Here is a 20,005-nt window from a genome sequence, read left to right as displayed (position 1 = left end):
GCAAAATAATCCTAAATACTAATGGGATGTACATGGAGGGAGAATGCTTCTGAAGCAGCTATAGGGTCAGTGGGGTGGCTAAGCAGGCAATGGTGCAGGTCGCCAAGTCTGGCGACCCAAGTTCCGTCCTGGGTTAGTATAACAGAGGGAGAGAATAATACTGTGGCATGCCCCTGACTCCCTCACCCCCACACGGACACACACACACACGTGTAGATAGCACGAAGAGCCAAGAGCCAGGCCTTGGGCTAATGGGTTAGCCAGATTTTCTATTACTGTAAAAATGTCTAGGATAATCAGAGGAGAGGTGAATTTGAACCCATGGTCTTGGCAGGTTGAGCCCGTGGGCCTGCACTCTTCATTGCTCCTGGGCCTGGGATGACACCTCTCACCGTGGTAGGGGATGTGCCGGAGCAAAGCTGCTCCCCTCTTGGCTGCTGGGATACAGAAATAGACAAGGTGGCATCTCAAATACTGCCCACAAGGAACGCCTCAGCACCTAATCCCTTTCTATGAGGCCCTGTCTCTAAAGGTTCCAGAACATCCCAGTGGTGCCACAGGTGGGGGGGCCCTCAATGTTTGCACTTTGGAGAATAGTCTCCATTCTACTACAGCAGCTGAGGGGTGCAGGTCGCTGGTAGGGTGTGCTCCGCATGTGTGAGAGAGACCCTGGGTTCAATCTCTATTATGTCCCTGATGCTAGTGGGTGATTGGGGTGCCTGGGAGGAGGCTTTAGAGAGTGGGCGATTCTGTCTCTCACTGTTAAGACACATCCATGAGGTTTTCTCACTGGACACTTGACTTGCTGGATCCTCGATTTTGGGTGTCCCAGACTCTAAAATGAGAGATAAATGTGTACTATTTATAAGTTAACCCGTCTATGGTATTTTTATTTTCTTCATGTGCTTTTGAGATGGGGTCTCATGGAGCCCAGGCTGACCTCAAACATTGTAGCCAAGGATGACCTTGTACTTTTGATCTTCTCCTCTCTACCTCCCAGTATTAATACGACCCTTGAAGACAGCACAGCCTGGCTTGTGAGGTGCTGGAGCTCAAACCCAGGACCTCGTGTATGCTGGGCAAGCGCTCTGCCAAGGGAGCCACATCCTTGGCTCCCTTGGTGTGTGGTACGAACGAAGAGACTGAGACACCCTCATTCTCCCTTTCTGCCCGTGTTTTCTTGCTGGGGATGCAAGAGTCGTGAAATTCCCTCCCATCAAAGCCATCCAATCACACACCGGACAACCCTCCCTGACATGTTCCCAGACCCACACCCGTTGCTCTCCGTGCCCTCCTGCGCTGCCGGAACCTGGATGCTTGCCTCGCACAGTCTGCTGCGGAGACTCTGCAATGCCCGCTGCTCAGCCTGCAGGGAAACAGTAAACAAGCGGGAATTTCCTGGCCTGCTCCCAACATGGCGGGAACTCTGTGCAGTTTGAGGAATCCCGGCACCGAGGTCATTGGCGCCATCACGCCTTTTGGCGAAGCACCCGTGGTCCCCAACCACTTGGCACTGGAGACGAGACTGGCTCCAGTTTTGCTTTTAGGCAGGACTGACAGGGAAGAACACCTCGCCCTGATGTCACTAGGGACTCTTAGCCACCAGCCCAGAGACAGGACTTCACTGACCAAACACCTCGGTGAACTTGGGGCAGGATGTGAGGGAGAGAAAGAAGGAAGAGAAATTGGGAGCGGGGGAGGGAGCTTGGGCAGACTGGGCAGGCCAACCCAGGAAGGCAGAAGCAGAGAATGCCCAAGGCCCAGATGCTGGGAAAACATACTAGCCCACAAGCTGTTCCTGGTAGTCGGGCCCCATGGCTCTCTCCCGGCATTTTCTGCCTGGGCCTCGCATTCCTGTGGGGCTGGGTGGGCCTGCTGCAGGGACACCCTCAGTGCTTGGATTATGGACCACCCTTTCGCCCTTCTCTCCATCTGGAGTTCTGCTCTGACTACGACTCCTTTGGCTGCTGCGATCGGCGCAAGGACCGCCGCATTGCTGCCCGGTACTGGGACATCATGAACTACTTCGACCTGACGGGCCATGAACTGTGCGGTGGTTACATCAAGGACATCCTCTGCCAGGTGGGTCTGCGTGTAATCCTGAGAGGAGGAGAGGGGCCTGGTTTGGAAAGGTGCTTTCTGGCATGAGGGTGCTGGGCTGAATGGAAGATCCTGGGGTAGGATGCTCGTGCCGGGAGCCTCCCCCGGGATCTGGAGAAGAGGGTGATATTGAAGAGGGTCTCCATCCTCTTCCCTCTGGGGCTTTTCCCCAGACAGCAGAGACTGAGGGAGGTATTCATGGAGTTGTCGGTGCAGCTGCTCAGTCCTGCCTGCAAGGACCAGAGAGCTGGGCCAGCATTCCTGTGGCGTCTATGCATGGTGCAAGGAGGGAGTGGTGACACCTGCTGGCATGGGGCTTTGCCAAGGGGCTTCTCTCCTGACAGTGGTGGTGGCAGGAATTGGGGTCGTGTCTGCAGAGCTTCCGAGCAGGATGGAGAGAGCCTGGAGTTGCTGAGAGGCAATGACTCAGAGTTTCTCCCCTTCAGGCCCAGCAGCAGCCAAAATCCACATGTGAGAGCTTGAGCACACAAATATACAGGCTGCACACACACATACTCACACACACACCCCAATGCGTAGGAAGCGGGTGCCAACCAGAGAACTTGCTGCAAGAGAGCAGCTCTCTAATGTGACAGATGCCCAGGCTGATCTTTGACCTGACATCTTCCAGGACATTTAGTGTTATCGTGTGCCTGTCCCAGGACATCTTTCCCCACCATGGCCACTGTGCTCAGTGTTCCAGCCTCCTTAGCTCTATGCATGGTCACACACAGCCCAGACAGGAGTCAGTACAGCATGACTCAGAGGACAGACACCTGGGTGGCATCGCCCTGGGGCTGTGCTCTCAGGCCAGGGCGCCAACCCTCAGCGGTTTCCTGGAGATTTAACTCTGAGATGAGAGTGGTGTGTGTGTGCGTGTGTGTGTGTGTGTGTGTGTGTGTGTGTCTGTGTGTTTGGATGCATGTGTGTGTGTGTGTGTATGGATGTGTATGTGTGTGTCTGCATGTGTATATGTGTGTATGTGCGTGTCTGTGTGTTTGGATGCATGCGTGTATGGATGTGTATGTGTGTGTATGTGTGTTTCTGCATATATATATGTGTGTATATGTGTGTCTCTGTGTGTATGGAAGTGTATTGTGTGTATGTGTGTTTGTGTGTGTTGGCTAGAGGTCACTATTAGGCATCTTCCTCTGTTATTCTTTACCTTATGTTTTGGGACAGGGTCTTATGGGAGTCTTTTGGAACTCCCTGATTCGGGTAGGACAGCTGGCCAGTGAGTTTTAGGGAGTCTCTGTCTTTGCCCCAGTGCTGGGATTATAGACACAAGCACTAGGCTGGGATCCAAATGCAGGTCCTCATGCCTGCAAGTGAGCACTTCTGTCCCTGAACCATCTCCTCAGCCCCAGAAGTTGGGCTTTTACAAGCAGCATGGAAACCTCCCTTCTCATCCCCTCTTGGATTCAGAAAGCAACATTCAGCTGCTCCTTTATTTATGGACTTGAAGAATAATCTAACCTAGCTGTGTTCATTTGGTAAAATAGACAAGGCTACCCCCCAACACACACACACAACGTGTGGACTATACCTGAGAGTGGTTCTGCCGGTTTTTAGGACCCTTACCCCTCGGAAATCATGTGTTGGCTCCGGGTCTCAGAACCTCTTGGTTACATCACACCAGAGTGAAGTACGGCATCATGTCTGGGCCATTTCTGTAATGTTTTCTAACTCCAAGAAGCGTGAGCTCCATGAGAACTTGAGTGTGTGCTTTGCCCGCTGCTGCTTGTGGGGCCTGTGCACGGGGGAAGTGCAGTTGCTAGTAGAGCCTCTTCTGAACTTGAGTCTCCCCCTGGGAGATAGCTCTCGGTTCCTGAGCTCAGTCAAACAGCTTTGCGAGCTCTACACGGCTGCCTAAGAGGACACCAGGGTGACAGTCATATTCCCACAGCCAACTTCTGTCCCCAAGCATTCCACCTTTTCACCCTTGCTCCCCCCTCCTTTGTTTCATGGTCCACGAGAGGATGGACTGTGGCGAGCTGACACTCAAGCCAGTGGGTCCAAGCGGAGGAGCTGTGCATCTCTGAGTTTCTTTCTTTCCTTCAGCCTGGTAACCAAGGGCTTGCTCTATAGTGCCCGATAGGGCAAGTGAGGAAAGTGAGCCGCTAATACACAGGAAAAACACTGCTGGTCCAGTCACACAGGCTGCTTGGCTGCAAGAGCTGCCTGTGGTCTGGGGCACTTGGCTGACAGACTCACCCCCACCCTACTGCTGCTCTACCCACGATCTGTCCCTTAAACCCCATGTCTTAGTTGCTTTTTTATTGCTGTGATGGAGCACCATGGCCAAAGGCAACTTATAAAAGAAAGCATTTAATTTGGCTTATGGTTTCAGAGGGTTAGAGTCCATGATGATGAAGGACCAGCTGAGAGCTCACATCCTGATCCACAACCGTGACACAGAGAGAAAGCATACTGCAAAGCGTACGAGACCACCCCCCATGACACACCTCCACCCACAAGGTCACAGTCCTTCCAAAACAGGCCTGCAACTGGGGACCAAATACTCAAATATATGAATGAGCCAATAAAGGCCATTCTCATTTAAACCATCACAGCTGCCCTTTTTACTTTCCAGGTCTCAGTGGTCTGTCTGTTAACACTGCAGGGAGCTGAGAGTCCAGCCCCCTGTTGTTTCCTGAAATTACTACAGTCTAGGAGGTCAAATAGCAGATACTCTTTCAGACATTTAATTTTATATACTTTTGTATAGTACAATAGCATTACTTAAGAGCCAGAATTGAAAGCGAAATCTATAGCTTCCAGCATAGAGCCTCGCCTATATCAAGCACAAATGTTTAATGTATGAACAAGTTGCTAAGCATCTTAGCCTCTGGGAGCGATACACCGAACAGCCATTTTGATTATGTGAGTTTGGATTGCTAAGGAACATAGAATGTAAAGTACTAACACTAGGCATCAGGTTTAATAGACATGGAACATGTGCCATCTTGCTTCACTTTGAGAAAAGAAGGAATGAAAAAATGTGATACTGCTATCTTTAAAAAATATTCTCCCAGAGAGGGAGAGGCGCTTCAGGGGTTAAGAGCATTGGCTTCTCTTATAGAGGACCAGGGTTTAGTTGCACCCACATGGTGGTTCACAACTGTCTGTAGCTACAGTCCCAGGGTCTCTGATGGGCACATGCTCAGGGTGTACACAAACTCATTCAGGTACTCACACATACACATACATAAAGATAAATCTTTTTAAAATATTCATCTATCTTTTAATATAATCTTGAGTGTCAAGAGTGAAGCTATTGAGAGCTCTGTTACTTTCAGAAGATCTACCTGCCTGTCATGGAATGGGAGAAACTCATGGGACTCCAGCCCTGATGACCTATATCTAGTTAATGGTTGATCATGGAGGGAAGGACATTTTCTTCTTTGTGTGACCACAAATAAGGTTTCTTGTTCCTGTAAACAAACCCTCCCCCATTGTCATGCAAACATCTAATAAAAACTCATTGGATTTCTCACATGAACATACACGCACGTGTGAATGCCCATGCAAGCACACACACAAACACTGAATGTGTTGCAAAGAATGTAGTTGCAAAGAAGGAGCTCAGTGAAAATGGAAAGGGGACAGGAGAGGTGATGTAGTGAAATATGATAAAAATACGACATAAAAATGTCATGATGATTATGTACAACTTAATATGCCAATACACATTTTCAAAAAGAACTAAACTATTACAGTGTTAGACACAGCGCAGTGAATACGTGAGGGTTTTTCTCCAGGCGCATTAACTACATCAGAAATTTGGGCTCTAGAGAAATGATTAACAACAATTTGTATTCAAGCCTCCAGAAACCTACTGGACTTTTTTTTTTTTTTTTTTTTTCCAGGAGTGCTCTCCCTATGCAGCCCACCTCTACGATGCTGAGAACCCCCAGACACCCCTCCGGAACCTTCCGGGTCTCTGCTCTGACTACTGCTCTGCCTTCCACCACAGCTGCCACTCTGCCATCTCCTTGCTAACCAATGACAGTGGCCTCCAGGAGTCCCACGGAGAAGACGGTGCTCGCCTCTGCCGCCTCCTCAACCTTCCGGATGAGGACTACTGCTTCCCCAACGTCCTGAAGAATAATCAGCTCAACCGCAACCTGGGGGTGGTGGCTGAGGACCAGAAGGGCTGCCTGCAGCTCTGCCTGGCTGAGGTGGCCAATGGACTGAGGAACCCTGTGTCCATGGTCCACGCCAGGGACGGCACCCACCGCTTCTTTGTTGCTGAGCAGGTAGGAGTAGTGTGGGTCTACCTCCCCGACGGGAGCCGCCTGGAACGGCCCTTCCTGGATCTCAAGAGCATGGTACTGACCACACCTTGGATCGGGGATGAGAGAGGCTTTTTGGGGCTGGCTTTTCATCCCAAATTCCGCTACAACCGCAAGTTCTATATTTATTATTCATGCCTGGGCAAGAGGAAGGTGGAAAAAATCCGGATTAGTGAGATGAAGGTTTCCTTGTCTGACCCTAACAAAGCGGACCCCAAATCAGAGAGGTAAGACAATGTCATGAGAACCTGAAACTGTGCTCCCAAATGCTGTCCTTCCATTACTGGGGTAGTGGAGCAGGAATGGGCCTGGTTTTTGAGCACTTGCATAAAACGTTAAGAAAACAGCCTGGACAGATGGCTCTGGAGCTGACAGCAGTGGTTGCTCTTACAGAGGACCCGTGTTCAGTCCCCAGCACCCACACAACAGCGCACAACCCTCTGTAATTCCAGTTCTAGGCATATGACTTCCCCTTCTGGCACCTGCTGGAACTGCATGTAGGTGGTGCACATACATACTTGCAGGGAAATAAATTAACACACGTAAAAAAACGTTGAAGAAAGCATCACTTCTCATGAACGAGGACAACCTGGATAACTCCAGAGTAAAGCTTCTTTTTGGGGCATAACTCTCACCTTCTTACCAAACCTAGTTAGAGTGACACTTGCTGTGTTGACAGTGGAGAAGCCAGGACTGACAGCCAAAGGGGATTTCAAAGTGATTATAGATCATTATGTTAAATGCAGCTGTAGCCTCTAACCACTTGTGTGGCCACTGAGTACCTGACCCTTTACCTTCAGTGTGGTATTTCTCACCCCAACAGGAGCAATGGCACAAGACCATACAGTTACCGCTGCAGGGTTATATGATGCTATGGTTTCTTTATGTTGCTGTGACAGATCCTGTGTCCAAAACAAGTTAGAGGAGGGAAGGGTTTATTCGGCTCATGCTTCCAGGCCACAGTCCGTCACTGAGGGAAGGCAGGGCAGGCCGTAAAGCAGGAACTTGAAGGTCGGCTTGCTTGCTCTTCCATACAGCATTACCTTCAGCCGAGGATCTCAGTTCACAGGCAGGAAGTACAGCAGGAACAACGGACGGTGCTGCTCAGTAGCTGGGTTACACTCACCACACTTCGGCACACAGCCAGTTCCAGCTTTCTAAGGATGGGATGCCCACAGTGGGCTGTGCTCTCCTACATCAATTGGCAATCTAGATGGTCCCCTACAGACAAGCTCGTAAGGCAATCTGAGGAGGCAATCCCTCAACTGAGACTCTCTGATGACTCTAGACTGTCTCAAGTTGGTCACCAGGACAGATAAGGCACTAGTTCTAGCTAGCTCCGAGATCAGGCTTTGTCTCTCTGTCACTCTGCTTTCTCCCCTTCCTTCTCCTTCCTGTCTCAGCAGTTTTTTCTCGTCTGTCTTAGCGTTTCTATTGCTGTGAAGAGAAACCATGGCCATGGCAACTCTTAGGGGTTAGCCCCTTATTGTCATGGTAGAAAACAGCAGTGTGCAGGCAGACATGGTGCTGGAGAAGGAGCTTAGAGTTCTACATCTTCATCTGAAGGCAGCAGTAAGGAAGACTAAGACACACTGACCACACTTGAGCTTCTGAGAATTCAAAGTCCACCCCCAGTCACGCACTTCCTCCAACAAGCCACACCCACTCCAGCAAGGCCACACCTCCTAATGGTGCCTCTCCCTAAGTGGCTATGGGGGCCATTTTGTTCAAATCATCACACCATCATAAACAGGCTAAAGGATTGGAAGAACAGAATGACTCAATACATTTGCCTTTCTAAGGAAGGAGCGGGGAGTTCTGGTGGGGCAGAGAGTAAAGACAAACCCTAGAGAGGGTGGCTATTACCCTGGCCCTACCTCAGGCAGATCTTGGCAGCTTGGATCAGCCAACTTCTGGTGTCTCAAGAACATGGAGCTTCCACCATGCCAAAGCCTAATGTGGAGTTTCTTTTTCTCTTCCAGGGTCATCTTGGAGATAGACGAACCAGCCTCAAACCACAATGGTGGACAGCTTCTCTTTGGCTTGGATGGCTATCTGTACATATTCACTGGGGATGGAGGGCAGGCTGGGGATCCCTTTGGCAAGTTTGGAAATGCTCAGAACATGTAAGGTGGATGGAGGCTGCACTCCTTCCTCTTCTCCCGAGCACACCTCTGGTACATTGTTCTTTTTCAGAGTCAAACTTAGATGATGGATCCTTTAACTGGAGCCAATGAGAGGAGCCTTTGGATTGCTGTCCCATCAACGATACATATGTAACACGCTGCTCAATGTAGCCGTGCGTGCTGATGCATACCTTTAATCCCAGCCCTTGAGAGGCAGAGGCAGGCAGATCTCTATGGGTTTGAGGCCAGCCTGGTCTACATAGTGAGCTCCAGGACAGCCAGGGCTACAGAGTGAGACCCTGTCTCAATAAGTAGATAAACAAATAAATGTTTAATATAACTATCACAGTGCTGTGTAGAAAAAAATTAAAAATTAAATGTATGTTAGCAGGATGCTATGAGCCAACAACCAGGCTCTGTTCTAGGCCCAGACACATATGATAAGCCAGTCAATAAGAGCTGATATATACTGAGTGCCTGTGGGATTGAAAGTGGCTGCTTCTCATATTATACTCAAGAATATGTGCTTAAAGGGCAAAATCTTAATCTGTTTTAATTGTTATGTCCTCAGTACCAGGCCGACTGTAAACATGTATGAAAGACTCCTGTGAAGTGCAGGGATTGTGGTTTTCATTTTACAGCCATGAAAAAGAGCCCAGGAGGTACGTGGCAGAACCTGAGACTTGGACACTGGTATCAGAGCCCATCGATGCCATCTGTGCTGTCTGTCAGGGTCACTGGGTCCTTCTGCTCTTTGCACTCAGGGAACACTTGCTCCCACTATTCCTAGGCATAAAATATTAATGTGAGTTACCCTAAGCTAGTACCTGCTGGATGCTGGCTTTCAGGGACTTCACTGAGTACCATGTGCGTAACAGCTCATTGAAATGTGTTATCACAACAGCAGCACAGCGTCACAGCCCAGCAGTCAAACTCACCAGAAGAGCCTCTAAAATAGGAGGAGGAGGAGGAGGAGGAGGAGGAGGAGGAGGAGGAGGAGAAAAGCCTGTTCTTTTTTGGGAGCACACTGCTATCTGGGAAAAAGTAAAACCATTATTTAGTTTCAAATTTATAACATTAGACCAAATTGGAGAGCACCCATCATTAAGACAGAAAACAAAAGCTTCAAATTACTTAGGGTCATATGGTACAAGATGTGTCACATTCTCTGGTAAATCAGACATGAGGCACTCTTAAACATCTTGTATATATTTAGAAGAACCAACTAGGGTCACTTCCCCTGTGGGATTCCCAGCCATCTTTCTGTGGCCTCCCTGGTTCTCTCCTCCGGTCCTTTGCCTCTCCTGCTGGTGTCCTGGCTCACCTGGGCCTCTGTCTTGGCGTTTTGTCTTCTAGAAGCTCTCTGCTGGGGAAAGTGTTAAGGATTGATGTGAATGGGGCAGGCACGCATGGCCAGCCGTACCGCGTGCCCCCGGACAACCCCTTCCTGTCTGAGCCAGGCGCCCACCCTGCCGTCTATGCCTACGGGGTCAGAAACATGTGGCGCTGTGCTGTGGACCGAGGGGACCCCATCACACGGCAGGGCCGAGGTCGGCTGTTCTGTGGGGACGTGGGCCAGAACAAGTTTGAGGAAGTTGACCTCATCGTCAAAGGCGGGAACTATGGCTGGAGGGCAAAGGAAGGGTTCGAATGCTATGACAAGAAACTTTGTCATAATGCCTCCCTGGGTAAGTGAGACACAGTTTGTGTGGTTTCTGAGTGAATTAACTAGATTGACCATGGAAGAAGGGGAAGACAGCCTGAGGCTCCTGATGGTGGCCTCCATGGTGCCCCAGATACCACAAACGCACTGGAGATCCCTGTAGCCAGGGCAGTACTTACCTAGAATCCCAGTGCTGGAGGCAGAGGCTGGAGGGTTGTGAATTCGGTCAACCTGGGCTACATAGGGAATTCCCATCTGCACACCCTGTGGGGGCGGGGAGTACCCCATGAGGTTAGTGGATCAGCTATTTTCCTGTTGTTCCATTTCTCTGGGGATGCCTTACAAAGACAGGAACTTTGAATGTTACTGCGTGTCCTGTTTTTGCTTTTGCTTCTTGAACCCATGATCCTCCAGCCTCAGCCAACTGACTGCTGGGAGCACCTAGCTTTTTCTGTTTTCACAAAACCATCTTCACCATAACAATTTCTTTTGCTTAGATCATTGAAATGCTTGTTCTGTTTCATGGAGTGGAATGTTGACCAACTCTGGAATAGAAAATAAAAGCCAGTTGATATTGATTTGGAGCCACTGAGATGGCTCAGTAGATAAAGGTGCTTGATGCCAAAGGTGATGACCTGAGTTGATCCTGGGGTCTACGTATTGGGAAACTCAAACCAACTTCTGAAAACCATCCTCATCACAAATGCACACACATACAGATACAATAAATTTTTTAAAAATATTGATTCATATGGTGTATGCCAGACGTAAGGAATTTACATTCTGGATGAGCTGAGGGGCAGGGACTAACTAGTACCTGAGAGAAGTTACTTGAGTGGCGTTCTATTTTGAGAACCACTGGTCAAGCAAACTTGATGGCTGCACAGGCTTTAAAAACTATCTCCCAGTTGGAACATCCCACTAAAATGTTACTGCACATACACACGAGGATGAGAGCAGCATCTCAAAATCAACAGTAAACCAATCAATAGGGATGTGCAAGAGCTCCTCCTGCTTCAAAGTTGAAGACTGTTGGTCACCTCCTCCTCCTCCTCCTGAGATAGGGTCTCACATAACCCAGGCTGGCTTTAGGCTTATTGATCCTTCGGTCTCCACATGTGTCTCAAGGCTTCTCATATGATAACACCTGAGTATCTACCCTGAGAGCCCAAGCAGGCAACCAGGTGTCAGGCTGGGAATTTAGGTTGAGATAACAGTCTAACGGGAAGCTTGCATACTGTGGTTGGTCTGTTGAGAAAAATAAAGAATTCAAGTCCACTTTTGATTCCTTAGACCTCTCTGCTGGGACTACAAGCTTCTCTCTTCTCTCTTCTCTCTCTCTCTCTCTCTCTCTCTCTCTCTCTCTCTCGGTCCTGACAGATGACATTCTGCCCATCTATGCTTATGGCCATGCCGTGGGAAAGTCGGTCACTGGAGGCTATGTCTACCGTGGGTGTGAATCCCCCAATCTCAATGGCCTCTACATCTTCGGGGACTTCATGAGTGGGTAAGGAAGTATTTACTTGCTTGTTTGTTTCTGAGGCAGAGTCTTGCTGTTCCTGGCTGACCTGGACGATGTAGAACAGAATGGCTCCAAACTTGTGGTGATTCTCCTGCCTCTTAGAGGCATACTTCACTGTGCTTAATTAAGACTCAGTGCTAGAACCGGTGCTTGAGTTTGTGCGTGCCTGTAATCCTAGCACTCTGGGAGGCAACGGCAGGTGGATCTCTTGAGTTCAAGGCTAGACTGGTCTACAAAGCAAGTCCAGGACAGCCAAGGGTACACAGAGAAACCATGTCTCAAAACAAAACAAAGCAAAACAAAACAAACAATAACAACAAAAAGGACTCAGTGCTAGTACTCAAGGATCCCTGATGCTAGGTGGGAAAATAATCTGTGAATGGAAATACAGATTGTTACAACATAAGCTTTTGTTTTTCATCTAGTCGACTTATGGCTTTGCGGGAAGATAGGAAAGCCAAGAAATGGACAAAACGAGACATCTGCTTGGGCAACTCATTTTGCGCCTTCCCGGGGCTGATCAGCGCATACAGCAAGTTCATCATCTCCTTTGCTGAAGATGAAGCAGGTAATCCGTTCTCATGCTTTTCCACAGCCACCGGCCCTGACTGCACACCCCCCATCACTTAAACAGTCACTGTCACTTCTCTCGTGGCGATCCTTGAGCCAAGTTTCATAACACACGGGCTAATCAGTAACCACAGTGGCCAGGTGACGCGGTCATATTTTTAGTGTCACCAGGGAGGGAGCAGATTGATTGTTGATTTTCCCAAGCACCAATCTGTCATGGTGAAAGAACACTGTCATCTCTGACTTCGGAGAATCAGACACAGAGAGAATGAGAAAGGGCAAAACGCAGTATCTATGAGTCTCCCAGAGACCTGATATTCTCTATTGTGTGAGGCCAGGGCTGGGCGAGTCCCTGATTTTAGCCCCTCTCCACTCGGAGCCTCAGGATGGCTTCTTGGGCCCCTATCTTGAGTAGGCAATAAAGACATCCATTCAGTTCCCTTTCCTTTCCTCTCAGCTAGCTGCTGGATAGGCACCTTGAGAGGAACATTCTATATCAGCAAGGGGTTATTGTGGAAATTCAAGAATTTTAAGTAGAAAGAGTCAGTGAGTTGCAAATTGGGAATCCAAATGTGTAAAGAAGTAGAGAAATCACAGGTTGTCAAGAGGTGTTCAGCAAAGAGAGGATAGAGCAGTATAAGCCATTCATCCCCCCTGGTGGGGCCTTTCTTCTGGACTCTCTCAAAAGGTAGACAGAGCCGGGAACCCCATAGGCTAGCCTTCCTAGAGGTGCAGTCTCTGTGGCTTGCTTCTCTGCAGCAGAGCACAGAACCCTGGCTTTGGAGGTTTGGTTTGCAGAGCCTGTAGGCTTCTGTCAGAAGGGGAAAACAGTCACTACTCCTAGCAAACAAAACTAAATCCCTGGCTGAATTCTGGGAAGTAGGACTTGGTCAAGGCTTTGCCCCAGGCCAGCCCTGAGGCCAGAGAAGCTTCCCCCAACTGTGCTCCTTTCTTTTGTACCCTAGCAAAACAGACTCCATGTTGTGTTCTTTGTGTCCCCCCCCTACCCTCGCCATTGAGACTCTTCCATCTGAGAACACCATCTCCCTTATCAGTTGCAAGCTTTGGGCACACTGCTTTTAAGTGGAACGAAGCTGCCCCGGCTCTTGCCACATTTTAGTCAGGCAACTCTTAGACTTGACTCTTGGTGTAATTGAAGCGAGGCTGAGTGAATGGCTGGCCCCGAGCTATCCCCTGGTCAGTTGGCAAGCTGACCTAAGTAAGGATGCTTGCGGCAAGTTCCCCTGCAGGAAAACTATCTTTCTGCCTGAAATAGATATTAAAGAGCTGGCAAGATGGTAAAGGTTCTACTAAACCTGACAACCTGAGTTCCATCCAGGGCTCCAAGGAGAGAGAACTGATTCATGCAGCTTGTCCTTCAACTTCCACACACATGCTGAGGTGTGTCCACATGTGTGCCGTGGCATACACCGTCTCACATACACAAAATTAACAAATAGGATGTAAAAATAGCTACTCAAAATGTTAGCTGGGTACCAGATAAAACTTACCTTTTGCATTTTCCTCCTAAGTATAGAACTGGAAGTCTGTGGCATGTTCAAAACATACCAAAAGGCTGTAGTCATGTCAAGTGAACACACAGTAAGACAGCCCCCACCCCAACTTTGGAGCTTCTGTGTGGTTTGCAGGGTCCCTGCCAGAGAGTGGCTTGCATTCACGCAGACTAGTGGAAGGCAGCTCATTTATCTGATGATGATCTGGTGGTGTTTGGTGCCTCCAATCAGATAGTGCAGTTGAATCCAGAGCAGGATGTGTCCCGACTCCTTGAACTCCTTCTCAGAACAGAAGGAGAACTCCTTCTCCTTCTTGTAAGCACATCTTATCAGTGTGTGAAGCCATACCGTTGTCAATACTTGTTGCCCTGGACAGCAGACTCAGCAAAGCCTAAGACCCTCACACTCTGCAGGGAAACACATGGTCACTGTTCTCCACAGACCCCAGGACAAAGCTGTTGCAAGAGCTGTAGAACTGTCATATTGGCAGCTTCATGGTTGTCCTCCGTAAGGCTGAGGAGAAGTCACATAAGCAAACTGAATAAAGTGCAGCCTGCTAGCATTGTGTCAGGTTGGCACAGCCATGGAGGCGCTTGCATTGGAGACAAGAAAGGACAGAGATCTGGGGAGTCAGGTGTCTGCCATGCAAGCGAGGAGACCCGAGTTCAGTTCCCCAGCACTCAGGTAAAAACTGGGTGTCGTAGTAACTTCAGCTGTAACCTCGGTGCTGGAGAAGCAGAGGCAGGTGGAGCCTGGAGCTCCATGGCCTAGCCAGCCTAGGCAGATGGTGTCTCAAAAAATAAGGTGGGGAGCAGTCAAACTGTGGCCTCTGCATGCTGATGCCTATGTGTCCATGTTACAGGTGTGGACATATGCATGTTCTCCCTCCCCTCCCCAACACAAAACACTAGTAACTAGTTGTTATTCCATTAGTAACTAGTAGGCACTGTTTGTGTAGGTTGGGATAACATAGCTCAGAACTACCGTGGTGAGAATTTATGTCTAGAATTCCCAGTGTAACCCTGGAGCCGAGGCTCATCCTCAGACACAGCCGTGCTCCCCACAGACAACTGCCAGGCTAGGTGACATGAGGTAGGGTCTTTGAGAGTGACGATGCTTCTTGAAGTCCAAGTAGGAGAAACTGGGAGGAAGCATGGCTGTCTCCTAAAGTGTCACTAGAGAATATGGATGGAGGTGTTTGTGATTGGGGTGTGTGGAGAAGACCAAGAGCAAAGGCTGAAAGGGTGGGGATGGTCATGGAGAAATATACAACCCAATGGCTGGGGGGAAAATGCCAAAGCTAAGCTGAGAGGAAAAGGGATGAAGGGGAAGAGTAAGCCGGGTGGCCCCAGCCTGCGCCTGTGTGAACTAGCTGGAGAAGCTCAGTGAAGCTGGTGGAGCTTTGCTGAGAAGTCTGTTGGGTCCCGCAGCACACTCATGGAGTGGCCTCCCCTGGGCCTCGTTCTGAGATAGTCTTTGAAGATTTAAGGTGATCTTTCCCATCAAGAAGCCTGCAGCCCACTGAGGCGCTGGCCGTCAGCAGTCCAGAGCTCATCCACAGTGCTCATGGTAGCTTCGGAGCATAGCTTCGTTACCTTGGTTTCTGCGTGTCTCAGTTCTGATGATACGGTGCTCTTCCCAATTGCTGTCTCCTCAGGGGAGCTGTATTTCCTGGCCACCTCCTACCCAAGCGCCTACGCACCCCATGGATCCATTTACAAGTTTGTCGATCCCTCAAGGTGAGATTTGGTGTCATTTTCTTCTCAGGAATTAGTTCATAGATAGACCTGCAGCATGATGCTTTCCTCTGCGGCTGTTTCCAAATCTGAGGTGGCGTTCGGCAGAGGTACGACACATAGGTCTAGTCATTGCTCAGGGGCCGGCATTGCTTCACTAAACAACTGGGCTCTTCACCTGTGTGAGCTCAGACATTCCTGGGAGAGGTTTAGTTGGTCCCCAAGGCTGTGCCTTAGAGGCCCTGTTGAGGGTAGCCTGTGGACTGGCACAGGGTGAAGCTGGCCTGGGCAGCCTCCACTGTAGTCTGCTGCTGTGCTCAGCTCTTGTCCTCTGGCCTGGAGTGCTCCAGCCTTAGGAGTGTTCTGGGTTAGGTGAGTGTGCCTGGAGAGGGAGTTCTCTTCATATTAGCAGCTTCCGGAGTGAACCTAGTTTCCTCTCCTTTGGCACTTTTATGATTAGTTTGGTTAAGACATAATCTAACTCCCCTCTTTCTGAAGAACAGCCCTGAGAAACCAGGCAGAAAACAGTTGTGAACTTTTGTCGTTGTTTCTCTTTAGAGTCTGGAGTTGGCCTGGAACTCGTTATGATTATGTAGTCTTGAACTCAAGGTGGTCCTCCTGCCTCAGCCTTCTGAGTGCTGGGATTTTAGGGATTATTATTGCTGGGTTCTGTCGACAATAGGAAATACTGTGCACACACAATGTTGACAGAATGCCAAGAAGACAGAAGACTGAGGCCTCAAGCCATGGCTAAGGAGACTGAAGCCAGTCAAGCCACAGACCCACCTGGGGAGACAGTGACATCTGAGAGCAAAGTGACAAAAGCAGAGAGCACTGGCTGGAGGTTCCAGTTCAGGACCCAAAGCCCCATTTGTTTCAGGAGTTGCACACGGGGACATGAAACTTACAAATGAGCCTGATGCTAGCTGGTGAGGTGGGCCATGCTTAGGGTCTGTGCCACAACCTTTTGAAGGGATTTCCTTAAAGTGATTCATCACTACCATTGCAATAACGATTACCATCACCATCATCACCACAATCACCATCATCCCCACCATCACTATCATCATCATCTTCTGAGCACTTATATGCTAGGCCTTGTCCAAGGGTTTTTTATTTTAAACTCCATTCTTCATCAATCACTTGTGATGTGTCAGACACACAGTTCTCTGTTTATATTTAGTATCTCCCTGTACAATATTGCAAACCACTTTTTTTTTTTTTTGCATTCCATAGATGCATAAACTGAGACTTTGTAAAGGGTCTTGAGGACCTAGCTGTGACTGTCCCCAGACCCCATGCTGACCTCCTTTCTTCACTGCCTCCTGAAGGCACTGAGTGCCCTTTCTCTTCTCCATTTGAGCACATTCTGACCACCGCTACCAAGCCCTGCGGACAAGAAAGGGTTATTCCAGTTTTTGTAAATACTCACTCCAAGGTGCCCTTGATCTCCCAATCCTGTCTTTACCCTTTCTGCCCATGTCTCTAGGCGAGCCCCGCCAGGCAAGTGCAAATACAAGCCAGTGCCGGTAAGAACCACGAGTAAGAAGATCCGGTTCCGGCCACTCGCCAGTGAGTCTCCTCCTGAGTTTTGGTTTGGTCACTGGTGCCCTACATCCTTAGCAAACACACAGCAATCCCCAGGGGGGAGGGGCATACCTTCTTTGTTTTCTTTTTGTGAGATTTATTTATTTTATGTATATGGATGTTTTGCCTACATTTAAATACGTGCACTGTGTGTGCACAGGAGACTGCAGAGCCCAGAATGAGGCTTCAGAACCCCTGTAACTGGAGCTCCTGTTGATTGTGAGTCGCTGTGTGGGTGCTGAGAACTGAACCTGGGTCTTTAACAAGAGCAGTAGTGCTCTTAATGGCTGAGCCATCTTGAGCTCCAAGGGTAATAATTTTTTGCTTAAGGGTTATAAGGATCATTAATTTGTAGCTCAGTGTGTATATCTTTTCTGCAGACCAGAATTAATGAGAGAGATACCTGCTTCTACCTTGATCTGTTGTTCTCTGGTCATTCATTCATTCATTCATTCATTCATTCATGTAATTTGTATTCATTCATTTGGAGATAATTATTTAGTATTTAATTTGTGGGATGTTCTGGGTAAGCCTGGGGATATAGCAACGGATTCTCAGCATCTCTGACTTATACAAATTACAGCTCAGATGGGAGAGGGACATAGAGAAATAAGCATAGCTGGGAGGTTCTGGTACAGAGGATCTGCAGGGCACTGTGAGGGAGCCTAACATGACGAATTCTTCGTGATGAAACAGGGAGTCACAGAAGACTTTTAAGAGGAAGAATACAATCTTAGGCAGACATCCCAGAACCACTTACCTCTGGAGTGATTCCAGTCCACAAAGGAAGGCACTTACTGCAAGAGAGGGTTATTAAAACGATAGCAATACAACTAATTGATATCACAGAACCCTCGAGCAAGCTGGGTGTGGTAGCACTTATGGTATCAGCTCCTCAGGAGGTTGAGGCAGGAGGATTGCTTGAGCCAGAGAGTTGGAGGCCAACACGGAGAATTCAGCCGGACCCTGTCTCTTAGAAGGCTGGAGGTTCCTTTGTGCTGTTGTATAGCTTCTTCCTGAGTTGTAGCGTTCTCACTGAATAAACGCTTACCTTCCAGCCACGGTCCTGGACTTGCTGAAGGAGGCATCACGAAAGGTGGCTCAAAGACCATCCAATGCAACCTCAGCTTCTAGCTCGGACCGGGTTGCACCTCAGAAAGGCTCCTCCAAGAAACCAGCCTCTCCTTCAAGCAAGAAAACATTTCGAGGGCCTGGTACCAAGAAGAAAGGCAGAGTGTGGTCCCCAGGGCCCCAGGGCAAGAGGAGGAGGAAGCAGAATCTTGACCGCAGCAGTGTTGGGATAAGACAGCTGGTGCGGAAGTCCCCAGGCAGAAGTCGCCCGTGACCCCATTGGTTGAGTTGGCCGGTGGGACCTGAGATAGGAGGTCTCACAGAGTGGAATCTGCAGCTGGATGCTGAGTGCAGATCTCAGCCGTCAGGAAGCCTGGCTGCAGGTGGGCTGGGCTGAGCTTGGCTCCAGCATGTGTGGGCTTTCTCTCCCTGGGAAACCTTGCTGTCTGCAGAAGAAACATGAGCCTGGTCTGTGGGCAGCATTTCCCTGGGAAGACCACAGCCCACACCACCCCGCACCTGGCTTATGACACGCTCTAGTGTGCATACCTGCCTGGAATCCCACCTGACATCCCTTCAACCTGGGGTAATAAATCAACTTTGGCGTACACTGGTGCATCGTTGATCTCACTATTTGGCAATGGGGAATCTAGCGTGTTTCAGCTGGCTTGTTAAGCAGCTCCCTCCACACTCCTGCTGCCTGTGTGTGACTGGCTCCTAACTAAGCTCTGGAAGATGGATGGCCCCTTTCTGTCCTCCAGACAGAAGCCCGTGAGCTGAAAGGCTCAGCTCTGGACCCCCAGCATCTGCTACCTGGGCTCAGCCAATGGTTAATAAACACACCTACATTCCACCTGGGGTCCTCACTTGCCACCCCTGTAGGCTTCTTCATCTTGCCATCTCCCTACCTTGCTTCTTAACCTTGCTGTACAACTCTGCGACAACAAGGAACGTGAGGCTTCTTGACTGGACTTGGCAGTGAGGAAGTGGCCAGCCAATGCTCCATCTCAGAATAGTATACCTATTCCTGTGGGGGCCTCAGTGAAGGGCTGTGGGTTCTGAGCCACAGGAGGAATTAAGAACTGAAGTGTGTGTGTGTGTGTGTGTGTGTGTGTGTAGGGGTGATGGTGCTAGAGAGAAGGCTCAGAAATCAAGAGCATTTACTGCTCTTCCGGAGGACTCAGTTTCCAGCACCCACAAAGCAGTTTACAGCTGCTTCGAATTCCAGTTCCAGAGGGCCAGGTCCACATGTGGTACATAGATACATAGACATACATGCAGGCAGAATACCAACATCCATTAAAAAAAATAGCTAAGAGAGGAAATGATGTTCTGTCCATTCTCCAAATCACGGATAACTTCCGGAACACACTGGGGGATGCTTGGTTTAAAGAGAACAAAGCATAGCTTACCAGGGTGGATAAGGGCTCTGAGGGTTATGTGGGCGCTGCACTAAATGGGGCTGAATGTGCTCTGGACAGGTTTATTTATTTCCTGATAGAAACATTTCTACTTTTCTTTTCCATGGGCCACATGCACTCTACACTCCTGAGCACCTCTGGTCTTTGCTCCTTCATCATTATGGAAGATTCACAGTGTTACCCATCAGTTCTGGAGGTCCATTTGCAGGGCTGTTTATCCTCCTCCCCCCATAGGTTCATCCCCACCCCTTCCTTTCCTTGTTAATAGTTCTTGCAAGTACTCTGCAGGATAGAAATTAACTTCAGGACCTCAGAGACCTCACACTTCTTAATTTTCACATGACCCCCTCATCTTCAAGATGGAAGGGATTTAAACCCTGTGTCGTTTGGTTCTAGGATG

At 49.1% G+C, this 20,005-nt stretch overlaps 1 protein-coding gene across 1 annotated transcript; it reads left to right on the top strand.

Annotated features, from left to right (window-relative positions):
* Window positions 1-1,764: 1,764 nt before the first annotated feature.
* Hhipl2 (HHIP like 2) lies at window positions 1,765-18,783 on the top strand. Its single transcript, XM_055609247.1, has 9 exons — window positions 1,765-2,082; window positions 5,970-6,622; window positions 8,378-8,521; window positions 9,878-10,209; window positions 11,565-11,691; window positions 12,132-12,274; window positions 15,448-15,529; window positions 17,016-17,098; window positions 18,172-18,783. The coding sequence occupies exons 1-9, from the start codon at window positions 1,765-1,767 to the stop codon at window positions 18,456-18,458; spliced, it is 2,169 nt and encodes a 722-aa protein (XP_055465222.1). The 3' UTR covers window positions 18,459-18,783.
* Window positions 18,784-20,005: the final 1,222 nt, after the last annotated feature.

This window comes from Psammomys obesus, unplaced genomic scaffold (genome assembly GCF_907164565.1).
Source record: "Psammomys obesus unplaced genomic scaffold, mPsaObe1.curated_primary_1811, whole genome shotgun sequence".
In the NCBI taxonomy this organism is placed as follows: domain Eukaryota; kingdom Metazoa; phylum Chordata; class Mammalia; order Rodentia; family Muridae; genus Psammomys; species Psammomys obesus.
The sequence above is the reverse complement of the archived record's forward strand: the minus strand, read 5'-3'. Positions and strand labels throughout refer to the sequence as shown.